Source organism: Brienomyrus brachyistius, chromosome 21 (assembly GCF_023856365.1).
Source record: "Brienomyrus brachyistius isolate T26 chromosome 21, BBRACH_0.4, whole genome shotgun sequence".
In the NCBI taxonomy this organism is placed as follows: Eukaryota; Metazoa; Chordata; class Actinopteri; order Osteoglossiformes; family Mormyridae; genus Brienomyrus; species Brienomyrus brachyistius.
The window spans coordinates 1,156,134-1,180,655 of NC_064553.1; the positions used below are offsets into that span (position 1 = coordinate 1,156,134).

The window sequence follows — 24,522 nt, forward strand, 5'->3', positions numbered from 1 at the left end:
GACAGAACTTCCATAATTCCCTGCTTCACACTGACCTGTGGTTTGTGCTTCAGAATAAAGCCCATTTGATCTTCACCTCCTTCACTTGTGCAGCTAGAATGTTCTGCTGGTTGATGATCTTTCCCAAAGACCCTGCAGAACACAAAAGCCTGTCATTTCGGTTGCTTTTCGAAACCCCAGGTCATCACGTTGACTCTCAGAATTGTAAAAAGCTTCCTGGTGATGCCAGTGCCCTGCTGCTGGGGTCCGGCTGCCTTCTGAAGCCAGCCACCCTCCTGAAGATCTTTAAAAGACCAGGATAATAGGAGGATTTCAGGCGTCTTCTTGTCGATACTAGTGTCCCAGAGTCTGTGCCCTGCATTCCTCAGCGGTGGGCCACGTATGGGACCTGTGAGCTCCGCGCTCCCACCACCGTCCTGCTGCTGGTTTTACATAATCTACTCAAATCACAACATACCAAAACACAAATCCTGACAGCTGCATTGTGGGAAACCGCAGCCTGAATCCTTATATACAAAGCATCCATGCTTCCTTCAGCCTGCGACGTCTCTCCTGTTCGTCCTGCCGTCATACGCAGCACCAGCCCCCCTGCTTTCAAAGTCTAAACTTATAATTTGGACTGTGACAATTGAGACTTTTGCCATCTTGCTCATTTGACTTTTACTTCCTCTGCCGGACCCTGCGGGTCGGGCTCCCCTTTTGAGTCTGGTGCCCCCAAAGGTTTCTTCCTTCTAGGGAGAAAAGCACTTTAAGACAATGTAAAGTTATTTTGGGGCTGCCCAGGAACACAGGCCTTCAACTTCAAACCTTTTCAAACGCTGCGTCAGGGACGTGAGGGCTGGGCTTCTCACGACAGACACTGAGATACGAAACACAGGCTGAGATGCAAGTGAAAGCATTTATGTCACCACACTTCTAAATATATATCTCACCCATTTCAGTATTTTTGCTGAATGCGAGGCTTTATTTCCATACAGCATGAAGAATTTGACCCAGAGACGGTGTCTGTTCGACATGCTAAACCAGCTTTACTCTCCCTGGCTGAGAAACGAGCCCCAAAGCGCAGTGTGTCCCCAACACCCCAGCGGCTCCAGGGGCCCCCTGCCAGCCAGTGCCCTCCCCCTCTCAGCCATGTCTTAATTATGTCCGTATCTACACTGTAATTAATTCACTGTTATGCAACTAATTTCTAATTTCCACAAGCTCTGCCCGTGACTGAGCTCTGGCTTCTCTCCCAGCACTGTTAAGGGACGCAGTGCGCCAGGTCCCCGTTCGCCTTTAAATCCCAGCGAGATGAGCTGGTGGTGCAGTGTCCGCAGCACCAGCAGCCCGGAAGCCGACCTCCTGGCCTCCTGTCAGTGTGCTGATCTGCCGGCCACTGCACACGCACTGGCTGCATGCACTGAGGCACTGTCCCCAGAAACCCATCATGTGACTCGTGATTCCAGCCCCTGTTTATCCCCTTTTCTGCTGACTGTCCTCCTTTCTGCTGCTGAGTCAATTCTTTACAGTCTTACTTCCACATGCAGCACTCCGCCCACTGGGAATGCTGGGAAATATGCGTGCTCTTCTGCCCAAAGTCGGAATGGCTGACTACATAAAGCTGTAGAACAACTGCAGAAAACCCCCGACGACACCCAGGAGCCCTAAGAGGCCAACAGTGAACAAAAGGCTGTTCATTTTCAGCAGTGTTTTACAGTCACTGTGCTAAACACTGCACACATTTACAGCACAGTGATGATTCCGAGCAAGAACAATTCAGTGGAATTTTGCTATTATATATTAATTTAAAATTCCCTCCTCCCAGTCTGAGCAGGCAGCCACTTTAAGTCGTCAGCAGCCTTTCTGAGTTCTGCACCCCGGGCTGTTGTGTCAAAGCGGATCTTGTCATGTTCCTCCAGGTCCCAGTGAGCTGGACCTCAGTCTTCTGGTGGAGTCCACTGGTGTGGGAGACGCAACCCCCGAATTCGAGGAGCAGGTACTGGATCCAGAGGCTGATGCCCCATCCGCCACACACTGCCGTTCGTGTCATGAAATCGTAGAATTTTAAAACCTTAAACCGTGACATTGTTGGAACACAATGAAACAGTGTCGTCAAAATGGCCAGGGCATCCAGACAGGAAGTGAGGTACAGGAAGTGAGGTCATTATTATAAATGCCAAGCTATGATCATAAATGTACAGCTTCGCAGGACCGGATTCGTGAATAGTTCAGGTCTTCAGAAAAAAACACAACAAGAAAAAGGGCCGACATGCAAGGAGGAGTCATATATGGCGCGCGGCATTTCTTGTCTAAATTGGTCCCCAACCACATGGGGTCGTGCGTCAGTCAGAGAAAGATGTCATCCTGGATGGAGCAAAGGGGCATTTGAGACAAGGGGTCTGAGCTGTGGAGACTGGCTGAAACAGCAGGGGAGGCGGGGCAAACCCAGCCAAAGCCAATCAGGACTGGCGCGCTGGCTGCATTTTCATCTGTGAAATCGTGAAGTGTTGCAGAGCTGTTCCTGCGCATTGAAGAGCTCCAGGATAATGCCGAGCGCATCCCCGCGGGTCTCAAATCCGGTCGCTCCTCACCCCCCATGGTCCCCGGAGCCCCTAGTGGCGTGAAAGCAGCACCGCTGCAGAAAGGCAGCTGTCACTCACCAGCCGCTGCCCCCCCCGAGTGACAGCACGATCTCACGCCCACAGAGGCGTCTGAAAGGCTCCTCTCTCACTGTGCTTTCAGCTCCCATCCAGCGGGACAAAGACAATCACGTCAGGGTCCTCAAAACAGTCAGACTGTCATATGATTACCGTAGATAGAGTGCTGCTGATCTCTGTCAGGGGGGGGGGGTATCAGAAACACAAGAAAAACTGAGAAATAAACACAACAAATAGACCATGTGTATGTATGAGTAAAATAAAACTATAGAGAAACACAGAGAAAATTCTGTAATAAACATAAAAATGATTCATTTAAAGAACAAATAAGAAGGTTGTGCAAAAAACGTGCTACTAGGCTAAATATAGGAACTGAATTTCACGTTCTTACAAGTAGTGAAGAAAATGTGCGGTACGACACAGTGAGTAACGCACCCAGTGCGGGCTCTTCCGTCTACGCGCCTCGGTTAATGTTACTGTATCAGTGCTGGGGGGGCGGCCGGCCCCCAATCCAGGCACGAGAACCTCACAGGCGTCTCTCAAACGGCAGTGACGGGAGCTTCGGAGTAAACTAGAAGAGTAGCTCTAGTTGCAGCTGCAGATCTACAGGAGTCCTCTATGCCTGCAGCTATTTCTATGTATCCTCGGAGGTGCTGCTGCTCTACGCGTGCCCCTGATTCACAGCATACCCCAGTCCTGCCAGGCTCCCCAGCATGCAGCTCCAGGATGCTGTGCGGCACTAACAATCGAGGGATCTACTCCGTGTTTATACTCTGACACAGCAACCCCCCGTGCTGCGTGCCTTTGTTTCCTTCCAGTGGCCCCAGCTGTTTTTGGTGTCACTGTACTTTTGCTGTGTCTGATATCCAGCCTTATGTGCAGACATGACTTCAGCACGAACTGTACAGTCTTAGTGACAGGTGACCTTATGAGGAATCGCTCAGTTCACAGAATTAAAGGTCGGCTTTTTCAGTGGAGACACGAAATAAAGGGGAAATCATCACAAAAAGACAGGAGTTTTCATTTCTGGGCTTCCGTTTCCGGTCCATTGTCACGGGAGATGTTTACTAACACGGTAGATGGCAGATCAGCGCATCGAAGACGGTGATTTCAGAGTCCGCGAGGGGTCTGTCATGGGAGGGGCGAGCTGTCGCTCACGGACAGTGCCCTCTGGTGGAGCCCTGGTAGATGAGTCATGCTCGTGTGTTTTCAGAATGAGGCATGATCGGGGATCTTTCCCGGACAGGGATGCAGGCACACGCCTGTGACAGACCTGGCCCTAAAGGGGCCACAGACGGACCTTAAGTCAGAGAGCCAGTGGAGCCATAGGGGGAGGGCAGCACAGACCCCCCGTGCAGAAGGGCCGCTCGCTACCCTCAGAATCACACCCGGTTTGGCGCGATGGAGGGAGACCGACTGACAGGGGCCCGGCCTCACCAGCGGTGATTCAGCGCCTAACCAGTAACACATCCTGTTTAATTCACTCACCACTAAGTGACTCATCATCTGTAAGGCAGAGGATGTGTCACCAGTCAGGATGGAGAGCTTTGTCAGCCTGTCAGAGGGACCGGGCAGCCCGCCCTTGCCTCTCCGCGTCTGTGTGTCTGTGTGTCTGTGGTCTTTGCCAGTCCTCCTCACTCTCCCTCTCACACTCTCTCTCTCTCTCTCTCTCTGTGACTCAGCCAGCCTGCTGGCACTGCCCACGGACCAGACTGCTCATCACTGGCCCCGCCGCCATGTACCCCCCCCCCCCCACACACACACCCTACAGCGCCTGTGTCCTTCATATCCAGCACTTCTGTCCCATTACACAACAGAGCCAAGCTTAATATAAACACCTTTTGCAAACTAGTTCACTCCATACAGGCATATTAGTTACTGGGTCATAGAGTTCTAGCCGTGCTGGGATCAGAGCGCCACTTCCTGCCTGATCTTCCTTCGCTCTCTCCCTGTCTCGCAGGCTGAAGACGACGCGGTCAGTTATGCTGAGGAGAATGCTGAAGGTTCGTGAGGAGCTGTGCATGCTGGGGGAGGAGCCTTATCCTAGGCTTCCTTTAGTCACGTTACAGATAATCCCTCACATCTCACGTTATAGTGATGGCCTTAGCGAGATGGCACTGTTCCGCTGCCCTGTGGCGCCGGTCTGATAACCTTCTCTCCGCTGCAGGTTTCCCGGAGCAGATGAAAAAGCCAAGGATCATCTTTGTGGTTGGTACGTTTGGGGAGCCTGTCCCTGTTTATCTGTCACGAAAGCGCTTTTCATTAGCGGCTGCAGGCTGCCGGATCTGCTCAGACGTCTTTCAGACGCTCGGGGGAACCTGCACTGGGCACCCTGTGGGCATTTAATTGTTCTTGCAGGAAACTGTCTTCAGCTCCTCGCTGCAGCTTCCTCACCATGGAAACCGGATTCCTTGCTCGCCGCACAGACTTTGCTATTTGAGTCCCATGGCTATCTAGCGTTAGACGTGAGGAACGTGGCGTTAATGGCGCCATGGGGGGGTAGGGGCGCCCTGTCAGCACTGCCACGGCTGGGACCGACGGCACCGTGCAGCACCTCTGCACCCTACACATTATTTACCAAGCATGTAGACATTGCCAATCAATTTCCTGAAGCTTTAATGAAACATTAATTTGTTTAGACCCGACTTCACAGATTTGTATGAAGCACCGCTTATACAGCTTCCCACAGTGTATGAGTTACATTGCTGACAGCCAAGTGCATTGTGGGTTAGGCCGCGATTCATTGATCCAACAGCATTGTGCTTGTCTGGATGAATGTTAGTCTGGCCGCTGGCCATTGATTGGACAGATTTATTTTTGTTTGGGGGCGGAGGGGGTGGCTTTCCTGCTGCTGGCACACAGAGTCCCCAGCAGGCGCCGATCAGGGAGCTTTCCGGAGCTTTCCGGAGCTTTCTGGGGCTCCTTTGCCTGCTTGGGGTTCCGGGCTGATTTGGGAGCCAGAGAAACGGGGAGAGCGACCCTTGCAGACACACCCCAGCAGGGAGGACAGACTCAGAAAGGCATCTGAAAGAAGACCCCCCTCCCCTCAGAGGGGGTGCCAGTGAGCGGTGGAGCAGTAGCGGCATGGAGGCGGACCTCCTCTGCAGACAGCCAATCCTGCCCATCGATCGGATTCACGATGCGCCCGGTCTGGGCTGCAGCCATCTGGGACGTCATTCTGTTCCTGTTTACTTTGCTGTCCCGGTGTCAGTAACTTCATCCAAAGGCAGCGGGGAGAAGCTTGTCAGATAAACTCAGATGTTATACACGTGTCTCTGAAGATGAGACACATCTCCCAAACAGGGACGTATCACCCAAGCACAGAGACATCGCCTAAATACAGCTGCCAAACATGAACTCGGCTCCCTGACTCCACACGCGTGGTCGTGTGTGTGTGTGTGTGTGTGTGTGTGTGTGTGTGTGTGTGTGTGTGTGTGTGTGTGTGTGTGTGTGTGTGTGTGTGTGTGTGAGTGTGTGTGTGTGTGTGTGTGTGTGTGTGGTTTGACGACTCGGTGCTACATGGATACCAGGGGTCTATCTGAGGGGGCTGCTTCCCTACATGACTGTGTCTGTGTGCCTGCCTGCCTGCGTCGGCCGGCTGTGCCTTTAAGCCATCACAGCACTGCGCTGTGGGATAACTTGTCTTCCACAGCTCCACCAGAGGGCGCCCTCAACCCCTCTGTGCTTTCTTGCAGCTAATTGAGCTCATCATGTCCCATTTAAGATCCTACTCCAGCATGAACCTGATGCCTCAAGGCTAACCTTCCCGCCGTTCGTCCATTTGGGGCTATTCACAGGGGGTCCCGGCTCAGGGAAGGGTCTGCAGTGTGAGAAGCTGGAGCAGCACTATGGCCTGCAGCCCCTCTGCCCTGGGGAGCTGCTGCGGCGTGAGCTGCAGGTGCACAGCGAGCATGGCCGCCTGCTGCGTGACTTCCTGGAGAGAGGAGAGCAGCTTCCGGCGGTAAGGCTGCACCCCGAGTCCCTGGCCACTCCCCCGAGTCCCTGGCCACTCCCCCCGAGGCCCTTGCCACTCCCCCCGAGGCCCTTGCCACTCCCCCCAAGTCCCTGGCCACTCCCCCCAGGCCCTGGCCACATACCTTGTCACTCTCACTCCGCCTGACCTCACAGGACACGCCGTTGGAGCTGATGAGGGAAGCGATGGCTGCGGCCCTTGGGCACGAGAAGGGCTTCCTGATCGAAGGCTTCCCCCGGAGCGTCCGGCAGGCCGAGGACTTCGAAGCCAAGGTCAGTGCCAAAGGCATTCGGCGGGAGCGACACGGCAGCCAGTTGGCCTCTGCCTCCTCTCTGACATCCTCATACCTCCATACCGGCACCTCCGGGATGGGAGGAAACCAGACTGTGGCAGATAGCCACTCGTCACCCTGGGAGACGCGAGCAACCGTGACATGGCTGTGCCTGAGTATGAGCTCAGCTTTGGAAGAACATTCTGCCCCTTATTAAGGAGCGGTGTGTCTCCCACATGAGCAGGACGATCCTCCCTGTCCCTCAATGACATGGGTGTCTGGGGTCGGTCTGGTTTTGTCAGGTCGTCATTTTCAAACGACTGTGTGCAGCGGTTGTGTTATCTGACTCCAGATCAGTGAGCCCAGCCTGGTCCTGCTGCTGGAATGTTCCGCGGACACCATGTGCCGTCGGCTGTCGCAGACGGTGGCTCCGCCCCTCCGGCCCGGAGACAGCAGAGACGCCGTGCAGAAGAGGGTGGAGAGCTTCTGCGGCACCGTGGAGCTCATCACTGCCCACTATGAACGGAGGAGACTCCTGCACAAGGTGCGGCGACGGGATGCGGGTGTTAATCAGCCAGGAGATGGTGTCACAATTTGGCTACCCAACAATCCTTTTGTTCCCTAGATTGATGCGGAGCGACCTCCCGAGGATGTTTTCATGCAGATCTGCCACGTTCTGGATACCTACTAGCGGTGCCATCGGGACGGAAGCCTGTTTGTGGAAGAGGTGTCTGGGCGCTGAGCTCTGTGCCGTCAAAGGCCTGAACCCCCACGTCCTTTTGAGAATTCTGGGATTTTTAGGGAGTGCCCAACACCACCCCCCTCTCCCGAAGGAGGTCATGACAATGGAAGTCTTGGTGCAACGAACCAGAAGCTTATATCGTGTGCCAACCCCCCCCCCCCATACGCACGTTGTGTCCTTGCTCTGTAAGATACCAGCACTCTGACACTCAAAGTGAAGTTACCCCTAATGCGCTTGGAAAAGCAAGAGTTTCTGTAGGTTTCCTTTTCATGTTCATCTCGTACGTTAGCATTGCATGGAGTCAGCTATCAAAGTTCACCGTCGCTCCTGCGGACCGCAGGCTCTCTCGCGGAGGAACTGTGCTCTTCCGTCTTTATGAAGTGTACATACAGTGAATGTGGACAAAAATGTGCCGTCACATTTTACACTTTGAATTCACTTTTTGAAGGTTAAGTGAAAAGGGTTTTATAAGTATTTCACCACTGCAAAGAGCAAAACCAGCGCCACTACGCAAATCGCCCTCTCCACCCCTGCAGTCAGCATTGCCACAGACCACCCTCTCTCCCCTGTACAGCCACCACTGTTACACAGACCACCCTCTCTCCCTTCTATAGCCACCACTGCTACACAGACCATCCCCTCTCCCCTGTACAGCCAACACCTCTACACAGACCTCCCTCCCTTCTTTGTGCAGCCACCATCTCTATACAAACCATGCTCTCTCCCCTGAATAGCCACTGCTGCTACAGACTGCCCTCTGTCCCCTACACAGCCAGTGCTGCCACACAGACCATTCCCCCTCTCACCTATATGGCCACTGCCACTGCGCAGACCACCCTCTCTCCCATGTACAGCCAGTGCCACCACACAGATCACCCTCTCTCCATTGTATGACCAGTGACTCTATACCGACCTCCCTCTCACCTGTACAGCGAGTTTACCCACTATTCCCTGTACAGTCACCACCTCTACACAGACCACCCTTTCTCCCCTGTATATGCCACTGCTACTACACAGACCACCCTCTGTTCCCTGTACAGCCACTGCCACTACACAGACCACCCTCTGTTCCCTGTACAGCCACTACACAGACCACCCTCTGTCCCCTGTACAGCCACTGCCACTACACAGACCACCCTCTGTCCCCTGTACAGCCACTGCCACTACACAGACCACCCTCTGTCCCCTGTACAGTCACTGCCACTACACTACACTTCCCTCTCACTGCACTCTTGCTCTGTGGTCTTGAAGTGGAAAATAAAGCACATGTACCATCCTTCCACCTTTCCTACCTGCTTCTGAGTGTGCACTTGATTAATTATAAGATGAGGACCTCCATTTTGGCAGGGGACCATGCAGTGATTCCCTGCAGACAGAGTGGACTGACCTGGGCGTCCTGGGATTTGAAATCCAAGCAGAGCTGCAGGACACACTGGGGAACTGAATCAGAGCTGCCGAAGGATGCAGCCCATTCCGGAAACACAGCGGTCATCATACACATTTTTACAGAAACATTCTTCACCCAATGAAATAAAATTATTTTTTTTATTAATAATCATTATAACAGCCTGGTGAAGCACACAGGCAGTTCAACCTGTGACTTGTAATTGTGTGTATTAAGCTGAAACGGGCAAATATTAACAATATAAGATTTTTTTCTGAGATCCTGTGAGCTCAAAGGCTCATAATATTTCCATTTAATATCTGAGACAAAGGCATGTTAGGAATTGGGATTTTTTTGCAGAACAAACCTTCCAAATAAATCAGAGATTTGAATACTTCAGCTCCTCGTCTGGGCCAGCAGGGGCCATGATCTCGACCTGGGCGGCTTTTCCCAGAAGCCCCTCTTATCCGCTTGCACAGCTGAAAGCGCCGAGTTAGCAGCCATGCTTTTCGGAAGCGGACCCCTGCTACATGGCAGCTTTTGTACTCTTGATCTAAGCACTTAAATTAGCTAAATAAATGGGTACGATAAGGCTGGCTACAGGGAAAGGTCACCTTTAACTAAGCAGCACTAGCTCTGATCCAAAACGAAGAGAACCCACACACACCCGGTGTAAAACAAGTCAGGATTTAAACGGCAAAAATGTTTACTTCAGTTCACGGGACGCTTCTCACCTTTGTGGTCTAAAAATGACTAAGCTTCATGCCAACTTTGGGGGCCCCCCCATCTGCTCTGGGGTGGGGGCTTCATGCTGTGCCTGTCAGGCTGATGCACGCAAGATGTATTTTTGGGTGGGGGGGGGGGGGGGCACGCACCCTGCAACCTCAGGACCTTCCTGAGAGAAATGCCACAGACCAGGGTAAGGGGGGAAGCAGCGGCAGCCAGGGAGGGGGGGCGATGGTGAGAGCGTTGTCGGAGGGGGGGCTAACTGCAGGTACAGCCGACTTTAATCGCTGCCTCTCACATGAAGATCTGCATCGACTGTGTAAGAGACACACAGAGCTGATTAAAATACAGATTAAACTTGCAAAAGAGTAAAACCACATTTCTCTGCATATTTACCGTGTGGTGAAATGAGATACCAGTCAATGTCAGAGCGGCGAACGCCCACACCCCCCAGTCAGGAATACGCATTCATTACTAGAGCAACCGGCTTGCCTATGACCTAATGCACTGGCGCCCCCTAGTGTTCACTTCAAACATTTACATGACCATGTTAGACAGAAGGGGTGATGGGAGCAGGTCAGTGGCTGGGTTTAAGATCACACTGATCGGCACGTCATGTCACATGGACCCGCCGGTGCAGCACGCGGCCCAGAGAGACGGGGAGCCGACGCTACGTAGAAAGACCACTTGCACATACTTTTATTCACACGATTTCTCCTGACATTTTTACATTATTTAAGAACAGACCGTATACAGAGATACTGAAGTTTGGGGGGTGGGCAGGGGACAAAACGGCCTACTGAAGCACAACAAAAGCTACCGTATAAAAGAAGACGGAGGGGGCCGGGGGCCGGGGCCACTACTCAGACTCTGTCCTTTAAATAGAATGATAAAAATACAAATCGCTCCATAAAAACCCTTATGGACCTCACACAGACGTACAGGAGTGGAACAAAGAGGACGGGCGCCCCAGCATGGCAAGCAGGCAATTTCACAAACTTTCTGGAACCTTCCTGAACCCAGGGCAGAGGGAGGGAGGCCGGGTTCACAGGTGAAAACTTCAGACAGAAATGGTACACAGTTACTACCTCTTTTCACCATATATTTGTATACAGCACATGATTACAACAGTACACACTGAAAATATGTGGGTGCCCACTAATCCTGGGGTCCTTCATAGCAAAGCAGCCCGCGGGCTCCCTGCGGGCTCCTGCGGGCTCCCTGCGGGCTCCCTGCGGGCTCCCTGCGGCTTGATGCTGTAGTGCTTTCGTTGGTAAGTCAGCAGGTTTAGTGAGGAGGTTCGTAAGGTTAAAACAATGAAAATGATGAGCGGACATGGTGAGGAAAAGCAGCTTTCAGTGAGAGGGGAGGTCCTCTCGCCCAGAGCCGACCCACAAGTCCACCGGCACGTGTTAAGAACAAACACTGTGATTGGTTAAAAAAAAAAAAAAAAAAAAAAAAAAAAAAAAAAAACCTAGGACCAATCAAAATAAAAGAAAAAGAAAAACAAAAAGCTGGTCTTGGCGCCAAACTCCTTTCAATCCTCGATAAGAAAGCTCACTGATTGGTTCATAAATACTCACCTACAGACATCTAGCTATATGGGGTTAACTCTTTAGGATCCTGCTGTGACTGAAAGGTCTATCCTGCCGTGTGCCTGATCACGTCGGCTTTCGCAGCCGGGACCCCCCCTGAACTTCTCGCTCGGGAATGTAGGTGGTGCCATTTAGCCGTGTTACTGTGAAGACCTGTTATCGCTACGACAACCACAAGGACGTGTGACCTCGACTCCTGGATTGCCCCCGAGGGTGGCCGCCCTCTACTGCCGGCGGCCACGCCCTTTAGTGGATTCCAAGCGTTGAACTGCGATGGCTGAGCCGTCGGGAGAGCGCCCCGTGGAGGACGGGGGTGATAGTGCAGCCTGTGTTCGCCTCTGTCATCTGTTGGCGGGGAAGTAGTTGGGGTCCAGGTAGTTGTAGCCGACACTCTGAGGCAGGCAGTAATCTCTGTCCAGAAAGGTCTCTCCCTCACAGATGGGCTCTAGCCGGTGGTCGGGCTTGTGGGACTCAGACTTGAAGAAGCTGCAGGGGGACAGACGACCACCAGGGCGGGGGTTAGTTTTAGCATTGGGGGCATCTTCTCCCCAAAGCTGCACACACTTGCTGGACCTTGGTGCTCAAAACATTATCCTGACATATCTAAATCTAAACAAAGCAAACTCCATTCTATAAGGATTCCTGTATCCCCAACTTCCCATCTTACGGGGAAGGACAGGGTTTTGCTCCCCTGGTTAGAGTTTCCATGAATAATTGCTGCGGGGAGCTCGTCGTGCAGGACAGCGCATCAGCACACCCACCAGCAACCAGGGATATGAGGGGAGCAGCTGGGCTCCACTGTGAGGTCCCACTGGATGGGTCAGGAGGAGCAGATCATGAAGACACGGTGGAGCTCACCAGTCAGAACAGGAGCTGCAGAAGTCGACGGCGTTGTCCTGGGGACAGTCCTGACAGTGCCACCTCACCCCCTGGATGGGCTCCACACCACAGGCATCACACTGCGGAGACCAGGGTCAGTCAGGATACAGCCAAGGGGACAGACCACCCCACAGAAGCACAGACCTTCTACTTCTTCACTCCACTGAGAAGTCATCCATCCATCCATCCATCCATCCATCCATCCATCAACTGTAGAGGCTAAGCTGACCTCCAGCTGCCCCCCACGGCCACCCTAGCCTCAGCTACCTTGTAGCCCAGGTGCTGCGTGAGTGCATGCACTGCACAGGCATTACCTTGTAGCCCAGGTGCTGCATGAGTGCATGCACTGCACAGGCATTACCTTGTAGCCCAGGTGCTGCGTGAGTGCATGCACTGCACAGGCATTACCTTGTAGCCCAGGTGCTGCGTGAGTGCATGCACTGCACAGGCATTACCTTGTAGCCCAGGTGCTGCGTGAGTGCATGCACTGCACAGGCATTACCTTGTAGCCCAGGTGCTGCGTGAGTGCACGCTCCATGTGCATTTCCCGCAGCCGCTGCTTCTTCAGCTTTTTCAGCTCCAGCAGCTCCTTGTACTCGGGCAGATGTCTGCACTCGGTGGGGATGCTGTCTTCATCCTGCAGGGGGGTGAGGAGCCGAAAGGCTGAGTGGGACTGGGGGGCAGCGGTTGCTGGTCGCAGCCTTCACTGTCAACACTGTGTTGCTTCATATAGCCGGTACAGGCACTCACAGAGTCGGCAGCGGTGGGGTCCTGCAGCGCACTGTAGAAGCTGGACCGGTCGTCGTCGTCGTCCATATAGACAGGAGGCTCATAGGAGGTCAGGAAGGTGGAGGGTCTGTACAGGTGCTTGTTCAGGTGGTGCTGCCTTTTGGTGGATGCCTAAGAACACGAGTGAATAAAGATTTGGGTCCTCACACTGACAGGGACCAGGACAGGGAGCAGGACAGGGAGCAGGACAGCTCAGGGTACCTTCTTGCTGTACATGCAGAGGTTGGGTGTCCTTCCAGGCACAGGGATCCCAGCTTTTGTCAGCTTGATGAAATACTTCTGCACTCTGCTGGCGACCTGCAGAGGGCGTAATTCACAGACAGGATGGTTATGAGCCTGGCACACAGCGTGCCTTACCCACAGGGAAGCCTTATCATAGCACAAACACCTTCACACACTGCCGAGGCGACCGACAGTCCGTCACTCAGGCTGGCCAGTCATTATCCTGCCTTTAACTACGGCTGTCTATCCAGCCCCCAGACGACATGCTCAGCCATCATCCAGACAGCACCTGCTTGGCCGTCCTGTTCCCCAGCTCGTCCGCTATCTTTTGCCAACGTCTGGACTCCACCTCCTCGGGGGGGAACTTCAGCAGGAGCTGCTCCAGCTTCTTCTGTATGGGGGGGAACCAGAAGAGCGAGTTTGGCAAAGGCCCCCGGTTTGCAAACGCTGCTTGGGGGGGGTGTCTCTCCCATACCTGTTCCTCTATGGTCCACAGCTGGTTGAACGTATCTGATTTATTCTGGTCACAGTTCCGGCCCCTGATCATCTGAGGGCGAGACAAGGAAAGAGTAACAAATGAGGGTAACCGGTTATTGGGAAAAAGAGCAGGGATGTGCTCCCAGTGTACCCAGAGAGAGAGAGACGGAGCGAGAGAGACGGAGCGAGAGAGACAGAGAGAGGGAGACAGAGAGAGGGAGACAGAGAGAGGGAGACAGAGAGAGGGAGACGGAGCGAGAGAGACAGAGACAGAGACAGACAGAGACAGACAGACAGAGACAGACAGACAGAGAGAGGGAGACAGAGAGAGGGAGGGAGAGACAGAGAGAGGGAGAGAGAGACAGAGAGAGGGAGAGAGAGACAGAGAGAGGGAGAGAGAGACAGAGAGAGGGAGAGAGAGACAGAGAGAGGGAGAGAGAGACAGAGAGAGGGAGAGAGAGACAGAGAGAGGGAGAGGAGGAGACACTTTCTATTAAAAAACATAATTTCATAATAAAGATTGTGAGACAGCAGCATGTCTACCTTACTGCTAATAACCAAGTCCTGCAATAAGCAAGGAGCTTAAATGCACACAAACGCAAAGGCTGCCGTACCAGCTGCGGACCCTAGGGGGGGCTCACAGCAACCATTTTTATTCTGTCAGGCCGGAAGGATCATTAGCCTCAGACACATGAAGTGGCCACAGCCTCAAATTGCGGAGCCAGAGGGAGGGGCTTCCGTGTTTCCACGGAAACAGACTCTGGAAAATGTGCCGTAACAGGTGTGTGTGTGTGTGTGTGTGTGTGTGTGTGTGTTTAGCGGGGAGCAGAGCAGATGACTGTGTAAGGACAATCAGTGAAGAGGACATGAAGAAGAGAGCGTGGTGGTATCTTGCTCTCAGAACGACCTCCTCACTCAGACACCAAACGGGTCACGCAGACACACAGCAAACAAGGCACTGCTGCTTGGGCGTGACAGTGCTGCGTACCTGAGAGCGGCTGCTGGAGCCGCCGTGGTCCGGACCATCGCTAGAGGGCAGCGCGGAGTACAGTGCTGAAGACTCGCCGTCCCTTTTGGAATCCAGAGGGCTTTTTGGTCGGGCTGGCAACCCCACTGCGGAGAGAAGCGACATGTGACCTTCACAGGACTATGGCAGCCGGCATAAATATGCAAACCGTACAACAGACAGTATAGGGCGGATCAGGGGCTGAAGAGGAGACGTCCTTCAGCAGAGGATAAGGACAGGGAGCGTGGGGGGGTCAGATGGGAGACGTCCTTCAGCAGAGGATAAGGACAGGCAGCGTGGGGGGGTCAGACGGTCATTCGGGGGGCAGCACTGTGCTCTCACCTTTATCAAAGATGAGCTTGGTCCTCCGAGTGTTCCGCTTCCTGTCACAGAACTCCCGCTCGAAGTCCCCCAGGCCCGAGGTGTACTGGTCCCACGCAATGTCTGGGAGCTGGACCACACGCTGAGGGCCTGGCAGGCCCAGAACCATCTACCCAGAATGCAGCAGGGACAGGGAGAGGCCTAAATGAACACGGCTGATCTCAAAACCCTGCTTTCACGACGGCCTGCATGACAAGCCTCACACTTGCTGTTCTCGGATCGGAACAGGTGGAAAAATCTCGAATCCCCGGGACTTTAACTCTGCAGCACAGCTTAGCCTCAGCATGCAGAGCCTCGCAAGCATGAAGCGGACAGACAGAAACAGGCATGAACGATAACCGTCAGAACTGACCGGTAAAGTGGCTCCGGAGCCATACCTGCTTCTGCAGCTGCTCCACAAAGCCCACGGGGTCACTGAGGGCCTGCTGCTGACGCCGGGCCAGAGCCTCCAAGTCCAGGATGGCCTGGGTCCGCTGGGCTTCTAGCACGCCGATGGTCTGCAGCAGCCTCTGGTAGCTGGTGGCACAGACAGACGTGACACAAACACGCAGATCATCTGGCAGCACAAAGGTGGGGCTGATCTGAGAGGCCTGTCAGTCCGATCATAAGGCTTCCAATGAGCCGCCGCATTTAGCTTAAAACGCCTCGTTTGTGCAAGAGGCCTCGCTGGAACATTCCAGGCTCAGCCGACGGGGCGTCCCCAAGGTCAGAGGCGCGGGAGAGTGTGGGTCAGTGTGTCCTGGACGGCTCCCGCCCAGCCCCCCGCCCCGCGACACGCACGGCCACAGCCAAATGAAAGCCTGTCAGCGGCATTTAAACGTACAAACAGGGAACCTGCATTAAAGGGCATGTGCTGCGATCATAGTCAGCTTTACTGCCATCCGGAGCCCAGAGCAGCAACTGCAGGCAGCCAGCATTAAGGCGGTGGGAGCAGGCGGGCACACCAGCACCACCTACTGGACCGTACATCCAGAACGGGAGCAAAAGGCTGCGGGAGTGTGGTGTTCATGTCACCAGCACCACTGTCACCCGTCACCTATTACAGCCGCTGAATTTCACGAGCCAGAACTTAAACATTTCTTTCCTCCAGTCCATCTGCTCTCTGAAGCTGAGAGAGATTTCCTCTCCTGCCGTGCGCCCTGACGGAGGCATAGCACTCGCTGTCCGACCAGCTGCGGATGTGAGCCCCGCCCTGCATGAGACACAAACCGCAGGAAGGGCGGCGGCTGCGAAGGGATGCAGAGACAAACGTCAGGCCACGCCCACAATCACCTCAGCCAATCAGGACAATTCCTAAATATTTCAGGCCTTCTTAAGAAGCGTCCTCAAACAGGACAGGAGCCATATGCAGGGTCTAGGCATGCATGACTGGTAAATGGCTGAACGCTGGGCCTCTATCTGATCTGGGGCCTGTGGAAAATGGAGAACAGCAGGCGGTGATTATGTGCCAGGAGGCCGAGTCCTGCAGCTAGACGGGCAGGAGCAGAGTTACAGCTCGGGGCCAACAAAGGGCCTGGCAGCTTTGGCTGGATGGTCCGGCCACACACTTGTACCTGTCCATCTCTACTGGCGCCCCCAGCAGGCACAACTACCCAACTACAGAACGCCGCCTGTTTAAACACAGATCTGTAACTGGCAGCATTAACCCCGAATTAAACAGTAGGAGGTGGCGGCAGCCCTGCTGCATTCACATACTCTTTGTTGTGTTTCAAAGCCAAATGGTCAGACTCGAAATAATAGACGTCTGGGTCATCTTCGTCGTCGTCCTCCTCCTCAGCAGCCGGACCGCCTACAGGCTCTTTGGTGGATCTGGGAGCTCTGAGTTCCGGCAAGCCCACCTCCCCGCTCTCTTTGGCCTCCGGCTCCCCTCGGGGGCTGCTGGTGCTCTCTGTGTCAGGGGGGGCCTCGGCCTCCCGCTCCTCCCCGGGGGGTGAGCTCAGCTTAGGCGGGCTGCCCCTGCCCCTTCGGGGAGAAGTTCTCAGTGCGTAGCGATGCTCTTGGGGTTCACTGAAGCAGGGAGTGTGGGGGGGGCTTTGGGCAGGGCCTGGTGGGCAATGGGCGGGACTTGCTGAGCTGTGGGCGGAGCCCTGAGGCGGACAAACTGGGTCGCCCTCCCCTGACATGTGAGGCTCGTCGTTCGCTGCACACCCCCCACTGTTGGTGCCATCCGCGGCTCGCGCCTGGGCCAGCGTGCTGGCGTCGCCCACCACGTCCACCTCCTCCTCCAGCGGGGCCTCAGAGGGGGGGCCCACTGAGCCGACAGGCCCCACTGGCTCAGGGTGCGAGTTTCTACAAGGCACATCAGGGTGGGGGCTGGGAAAAGGTGCCCCCTGCCTGCCGTTCAGCAGGGATGCGTAATCACAGCACGCATCCCCAAGGTTGTTCCCCGGCTCACGAGGACCGTCCATCGCGGCATTCAGTCCCAAAGACGGTGGTGTGGGGCCCCCCTCAGGGCCCCGCTCGGCCAGCCCATTGGCAACCCCATGGCCCTCGCCGCCATCCACAGGCTGCCCGCCAGCCTCTTTGGAGTCCTCTGCTGCCTCAGACTTGCCTTCGTTGTGTTGGGAGTCCTGCTCGCCCCCGGTTGCCTCCTGAGCATCGCACAGAGACGGCCTCTCAGGTCTGGCTGGGGAGCCGGGGGTGTCACCGGAGCGAGAGCGCCCCCTGGCCCGCTTGAGCGGAGGCGATGCCTCACGGGGCTGGCTCTCCTCCTTGTCAGGGGCCTCCCTTTCTGAGAAAGACAGGCCGCGCTTGCGGGGGCTCATCCATGGCTCCCGCTCCCCCGGGGGGTGTTTGGCGTCGGCTACCTTCCCCAGATGACTCCCTTTGGGGGAGGGCTGCTGTGGCGCCCCCTGCTGGCTGTCCAGCTTTTTCTTGGGCGAGCGGGCCCGGGGCAATGGGGCCGGCGAGGAGTCATCCGACTGGGCGATGCTACGGTTCCTGAGGGTCCGACCACAGAAGTTTTCATCCAATCCATTTATGCCCACCGATGACCTGGTAACACGTGTGGAGCGAGAAGCAGCCATGCTATGGCCCGGTCCTACAGCCTCCACATGGCGGGCCGCAGCTCTGCGGCGATTCGGGACTCCTGGATGGGGAGAGAGAGAGACAGCAGCATTAGGGTGAGCTCAGACAGCCAACATATGACAGTGACACCAAGCAACGGGAACGCCTGACAGGTGTCAACAGGTACATTTCACCAGCGGCGTCTAAAACCAGACATACAGCTCTCCACAGAACATGCTCAGCTGAAGATAAAACACTATAAACCAAAACAGAGGAGAGCAGCCTCTATTCGTCTGGGACCCTGACGGATCAGACGGAGGGCTGGAGTCCAGGATGCTGGCAAGAAACTGGGCAAATCCTACTGAGCAGCAGCAGACAAACGCGAAGCTCAGGAGACTCCAGCTCTGTCAGACTGATCACCACTGATCAGAAGAGAGGATGATGATGACTTACGGTTCCATTTGCCCTCGGAACTCGGTTTCCGAGTCCTGAAGCCGGATGTGACGACATGTGCTCTCGTTTCTCAGAGAGCCGAGAAATATCTCTAAGGGAGCAGCACAGAGGATCCCGAGTTCAGAATCCAAGATGGCTGCGCCCTTTATCGACAGAAGGGAATGTTGTAGTTTAAGCTCTGCTTCCCATTTGCGGCTCATTAAATCGGCCGCACACACTATAACATCCAACTCATCTGTGGACGTGCTGCTAAGGAGTTTTATACGTAAAGCACCGCGCAATGTGTTATCAACTGATACTGCTAACAACGGCTAACGGTTAACCGGAACAGAATTGGATTTCATGATTAGTCGGATTATATGTCGGATTTAAGGGTAGTTCGGTCTAATTGTAAGTGAACGAAGATAAAGGCTATTGAAGCTGAGGTACCTTAAGCAAAGAATCTTGCCTTTTGATAGGGGATCATGTATTGCTACCTCTGTGGGAAATGGAAGACATCCAGCTCGGTTTCCCGAGCTTTTAGCGGATGTGATGTAATCTTGGGAACTGAAACTCGGATCCGAAGGCAAATGGAACGCACCATTACAGTCCCAAGAACATTTAATCAGGAACGTGCATCAGGCTAACTGACATTGCAGCTGCAGAGATGGCGCCGTAATTACTGCTGCCTTGCCTGAGTGCAGGGTCACGTGACACACAGGGTCAGGGATGTTCAACCAAGACGAACACAAAGAATACAATCTGACATGAAGCTCATGTATAAGCTCTCGGCATCACGTGAACAACCAGCCTGGGACAGAAAGAACCTTAAAATTTAATAAGAAAAATGTAATTTAAGATCCTGTTTAAAAATTAATCTACATAGTCACTTTAAAACCACATATTGGACAAGCCAGAGCAGACAGGCAGGGACACGGCCTTCATCCCGAGGTACCATCCTGGTTTTAGCTGCGGCACCATGAGCGGACGAAGGGGAACCTCGTTTAAGGAGCAGCGGGAAAAAGACGCGCTTGCGAGCGAGCCCTGCGATCTAGCGGCGGATGAAGGAGCTCGGCACCGCGGAGCGAGCAGGCAGGACCACCGCGCCCAAAGAAGGGAAAAATGAAGGCCAGCTGGTCAACGTCCAGGAAAATAGAAGGTGCTTTGGAAGCCGTGATAAGGAAGAGTAAGAGGACAGTCGGCAGCATGAGGCAGAGAGTGCAGAAGGCAGCAGGTCCTCCAGATGGAGGGGATTAACACCGCCACGCAGAAGGCCAGGTGCTGCAACGGACGAGTCAGAACCCAGTGCACTGCCATCTACTGGGACGAACAGGAAGCGCGACACGAAAGCGGGACAGAGCTGCCAGCCCTGCCCATGGCGTCATAGGGGGGAGCGTCAACTCCAGGCAGCTACCCGGGGGCTCCATGGTCAGGTGGGGGCCAGAGGAAAGGAACCGCGCCCTGAACTCACTCACACACACATATCGCCCAGGGTCACGCCGGATACTCAGTTAAGGCAAAAATTCCACAAGCAAAGAGCGCAGCCAGTCAATCTACGGCATCCATTCACAATTTCTGTTGTTTTGATACTTCAAAAGAGAACCACAGAGCATCCATGTGACTTCATGCAATCACACAAATTGCTGTAAACACCCCCAAACTATTAGCAGCAAAAAGCGGCGTGCAATCATGCTGGCAAAAAACCCAGCAAGGTTAAATGTGCTTTATCTGTAATTAGCTAATAGAAATGTTTCCACATGCACGCATTTCACCGGCCAGTGTTTGAAGTACACAAGCAATTAAGTAGGAGGTGACAGGGTTTAATGTTTTGCTGAAGCGCGGCCTAGATCAATGGATGCATCACAAATGTCAGGGATGGACGGCGGCAGACTTGTGCTGGCTGGAGGGGCTCAGCGATTTGCTGCAGCGGCAGGGAGGAGCCTGCCTCATACATCCACACGTAGCGGAATTCACACAAGGGGAGATTCTCAGCATGCGTACTTCACCATGCTTGTGCTCTCAGTCCCGTTTTACGTCATCATCCATGGCCGAAGACCAGTTGCAATACTAAGAACAGAAGTATAGAGGATGGTAAAAAATCCCCCAGATGCTGCTCTTGCCCCCCACCCACTCACCCAAGTATCAAGGATGCATCAGTTGCATCCATGCCAAATAAGACCAGTCACATGATTCATTGCACTCCAAGTTCTTTCTTGAGAGACAAGCTGGCAAGACCACAAGTATGATCTTTGCGTTCTTCGAATTGAGAAACACCCAAGCTCTGCAGCCAGGGCCAAGCCTCACACCAGCATACTGCTGTGCCCGCAGTCACCCAGAGCAACTACAGAATACTGCCCAGCTACAGGAACAGAGCGCTGGATAGGTGTCACTCCGAGAGAGAGAGAGTGACCTGGGAAGGCCCGCACGCCCTCTCACTCAGCACACACCTCTTACACTGCACTCCAGAATGACCCAGAGATCCTGAGGGGATGGAAGGGATCAGACTAGGCATGGAGGAGATGAACAGGGGGGTCACTATCAGCCTTGAGTATTCACAATCAGAGCGAAGATAATGCTGGACATGTAATATCTACACCAGGCCGGATGGACCAGCTATTGGCAGAGTTTTCCTGCACTGTGCTTTTTATCAGCCTGCACAGTGCACACCAGCTGGGGCTGCAGGGCTGTGCCCAGCTCCCATACACAACAAGCACATTTCCCCATTCGCAACAATGGAAACCAAATTAAGCAGACAAAAACAATTCTGTCATTGACTACGACTGTCAAATTACCATAGATAAAACGGGCAGAAGTACTCTGTGTGCACTTCTTCCCCCCCGAGGTGATTACATAAGACATGCTGCCTGCTTTTGACAGTGCATCAAATGCCTTCCCGAAGTGCAAGTTTAGGTTTAAGCAACGCTAAGGCATTTACCAGGGATGCAGGCCACCCGCCTCCTACACAGGTCGGCTCTGGCAGTCTGCAAGAGCCACCGAAGGTCAAATTCACAATTATATGATGTATGTTCTGCAGAATGTTAAGTCAAAATGCTGAACAGACAGTTCTATGAAGACCAAACAGAAATTAGATCAAGAGCTCGGCTGCTATCAGAAAGAAAAATGATTGTTTAATGAAGGACATAAGATAGAACTTCCTGAATGAAAAGGGCACATTAACAGCACAGCCCAGGAGCTGCTGGCCTCATCAATAATAAGTGGAGCTGAGATCCCAAAACAAGGCTGAGCATGTAGATACAGAGCTACCACCAGAGCCTTCATCAATAAAGCATCTACTCCGAGAACCACAAGGCAGGAAGGTCGAGGAGCGCTGAACCACGCATGACCGTCCACGTGCCGACTGTCTGCGGATGCCGCAGAAGAGCATCATGCAAGTCGCATGCAGAAATCTGCCAACAGTCACCTTGGCCATGGCTAAGGGGCCCGGTGGGTCTGCTGCTGAAGCAACAATGGCGGCCATCCTCATAATCCTGCCAGAATAACATACATTAAGATCCCCAACAACTGCCGCTGCTTCACTTCATACACTGCAAGGAAAGCAAATGTCAAGAATCCGAGGTACGAGTGGCCCTTCACAGGAACTCCCACTGCACAGCTTTACAGTGCGCAGTACCATATCAGCACAATGCATAAACGTTCCAATCAGTCTGCGTCAGTGCGAACCATTTAACGATCCCTTCCATATGTGAGACTTGACAACAGTGCCGAAACTTCAGTATAGAGTGAAAGTACCAAGAAGACTGCTGGCCACTGACAGCCCGGCATGGTCTTCTGAAGATACATCAGCGTGCACCCCAGGCAAGATCAGCCACTGCTGTGAAGAGAGGAGCCCCTCCAGGACCCATTGCTGGAAGCAGCCAATGGCAGCGCTGCTTGCTGGGGAGTGGGCGTTCCTGGAGCAAGGGGCCAGGTGCGCACCTGCCTCCCCATCACACCCTGAGGGCGGGACCCTGCTCGTCACACGGCAAGCTTACCTGAAGGAAGGACCTTTCTGTACCCAGTTTCATTTCAGTACAACGATGTCTTAACAGTGGCGTTCCCTGCAACTGTGTAGATGTGAATTTCCCCCAGCTATAAGCTGTCGGTGTTACTGAAAGTTGCATTTAAAAGCCGATGTGCGCTGGATACCGCCGGCGGGAAAGTAAAGGCATGGAGCGTCACCGGTGAGACCGGGTCAAGCACATGAGGCTACACGTGTCTGCGGCTCCCCGGGTCACCCTGCCGGTAACCGGCGCCAACCTCCATAACTTCAGACCAACTAGTCAACACGCTGCTGCTTCCTAGTCAAAGTTCGGCCTCCCTGACGCCGAAGATGCGATGACAGCTAGTCAGAGCCTCACCTGTGATAACCCGCCGAATGGTTAGATGTACTGCAGATCGTCTCTGTAGGGCCATTACCCAGTGACTGGCTCGCCGTAGTATGTACCTGCTATGTCCTCCAACCCTCGCGAAGTTACATAGCGTCCATCTGGCAGAGCGGATGCCCGCTTAATCCTCCCGACCTCCGTGAGGCGGGCCGCTCCGCGGCTCTCCCGGGCCCCGGCGGCGACGCAAGGCGGCCACAGCCACTTATGTAACACGGCTGGTTTCTGCCCCGGTGGGCTCTGCTCCCCGAGCCCCGTCGCCCCTCTACGAGGCGTGAAGGCAGCGGGGAGCGCCCGGCTCGGAAGCGGGCTGGCGGCACCCTGCCGCCCGGGCACGGATTAACGGGAGGCTCGCTAGCCGCTTAATTAGCGGTGCTTTTTTTCCCGTTTAAACTCGGTACAACTAGTTTCGCCGACTACCTGGCTGAGGTCTGAAAAGGGGAAAACAAACGAGGAGGACGATTATACCGGTCTAGTTAAAGGGCACTGTTCTCGGGGAGAGCGAAGCGCGGACAAAGGGCGAGCGACGCCTGGCGTGTTTACAATGGCTGCAGCCCCCTAATAACCCAGCTTGGCAGCCAGATGGCCCGATCGCGGCGCTGGGCAGCGCACGGCTAGCCAGCTAGCTTAGCCGCGGCTCCTGCAGCACCCCAACTTTGGCGAAGCGCTCGACTCCGCGCCGAGGAGAAAGCAGCCCGGCCACCCGACGGCCCCGCCGGCTTCTGCGGAATACCTGCGCAGTTCCAGTTCGGCCGTCCGAACCGCTAAATTAAAAAAAAACACGGCGTTTAAAGCTCGAGATCCACACTTACCTCACTTCCGCACACGGTGCGCAGCGCGCTCGGCCGCCGCCATGTTTTCTATCCCCCTGGCTGCCGTGCGCGCGCCACCGAATCCCACAATGCCGCGGTGCTCGGCTCGGCTCGGCTCGTCCCGGATCGCCCCCACGAGCGCAGAATGAGGATGTGCAGGCTGTAAAACACAGGGGCGGAGGGCTGCGGCGTGGTCGCAGCGGCGATGTCCCTGACGTGCGCCGACACCAGTAAAAGCCCGCTTTGTTTTGTTAGCTGATATAATTAGAATTAATCTCTCTGTAGCCGGATGCACCTCGAGACAAACGTTATGCACTTACGCTGGTGGTGCATTTGCATTTACTTAACAGGACATTCAAATACAGAGGTTTGGTGTTTGAAATCCTTCAAAGGGAAATATGAAATTTAAAAACTGTACGAGGAGGGAGCAGGCCAGGTATACGTGGATTTCACAGGATACTGCTGAACGTCGTCGGAAGCTGTACATACCAGGTTCCTCCCTGGGGAAAATCATATAACGACACCTTTTGCAGGCCCATAAGGCCGGGCAGAATAGCATCTCAACAGAAAAAATGTCGCTGTTTAAACGTATAACCTCGTGTCGGTATATTTCCATTCATATGTAGTTTCCGTCGCACCCGATTTTGCAGGAAATTGCCGTGCCTTGTAGGGCTTCAAGCTGGAGGTAACGCTGTTTTTCATGTACATATTTCAGTCTTCCAAGCAGTTTTGCAGAAATTGTGGACGAAGTGCATAGACTTGGTTGAATTACAAGCTGGATATGACTTCATACACTGAGGAAGAAT

The 24,522-nt window shown here is 54.1% G+C and overlaps 2 protein-coding genes across 4 annotated transcripts in view; one reads left to right on the top strand and one right to left on the bottom strand.

Moving 5' to 3' along the window:
- Positions 1-8,905, top strand: part of ak5 (adenylate kinase 5) — a 28,497-nt gene extending 19,592 nt beyond the window's left edge. The window contains exons 8-14 of the mRNA XM_048988658.1: positions 1,902-1,978; positions 4,600-4,642; positions 4,807-4,851; positions 6,437-6,600; positions 6,768-6,884; positions 7,236-7,427; positions 7,509-8,905. Coding sequence (XP_048844615.1) covers positions 1,902-1,978; positions 4,600-4,642; positions 4,807-4,851; positions 6,437-6,600; positions 6,768-6,884; positions 7,236-7,427; positions 7,509-7,574 — 704 coding nt within the window. The 3' untranslated portion in view covers positions 7,575-8,905. The remainder of the gene's footprint in view (positions 1-1,901; positions 1,979-4,599; positions 4,643-4,806; positions 4,852-6,436; positions 6,601-6,767; positions 6,885-7,235; positions 7,428-7,508) is intronic.
- Positions 8,906-10,526: 1,621 nt separating this feature from the next.
- Positions 10,527-23,824, bottom strand: zzz3 (zinc finger, ZZ-type containing 3). Of its 3 annotated transcripts, none has more exons than XM_048988653.1 (12): positions 23,717-23,824; positions 16,780-18,172; positions 15,462-15,600; positions 15,046-15,193; positions 14,686-14,810; positions 13,696-13,767; positions 13,510-13,611; positions 13,200-13,295; positions 12,960-13,109; positions 12,712-12,846; positions 12,189-12,289; positions 10,527-11,816 (listed from the first exon to the last, which is right to left on the bottom strand). In XM_048988653.1, exons 2-12 carry the CDS (start codon positions 18,108-18,110, stop codon positions 11,672-11,674), a joined length of 2,544 nt encoding a protein of 847 aa, XP_048844610.1. In that variant the 5' UTR covers positions 18,111-18,172; positions 23,717-23,824; the 3' UTR covers positions 10,527-11,671. The 3 variants fall into 3 exon arrangements, with proteins under 3 accessions (XP_048844610.1, XP_048844609.1, XP_048844611.1); XM_048988652.1 differs by lacking the exon at positions 23,717-23,824 and adding an exon at positions 22,881-23,661; XM_048988654.1 differs by lacking the exon at positions 23,717-23,824 and adding an exon at positions 22,515-22,841.
- Positions 23,825-24,522: the final 698 nt, after the last annotated feature.

What these genes read in the sequence shown, in the direction of transcription:
- zzz3 (XM_048988652.1), bottom strand. Translation starts at nt 22,935, where the DNA reads ATGGCCCTACAGAGACGATCTGCAGTACATCTAACCATTCGGCGGGTT. An exon ending in ACCCCACCGCTGCCGACTCT is followed by an intron (nt 12,847 to 12,959) that starts GTGAGTGCCTGT and finishes ACCCCCCTGCAG; the next exon opens with GATGAAGACAGCATCCCCAC. An exon ending in CGCAGCACCTGGGCTACAAG is followed by an intron (nt 12,290 to 12,711) that starts GTAATGCCTGTG and finishes TGGTCTCCGCAG; the next exon opens with TGTGATGCCTGTGGTGTGGA.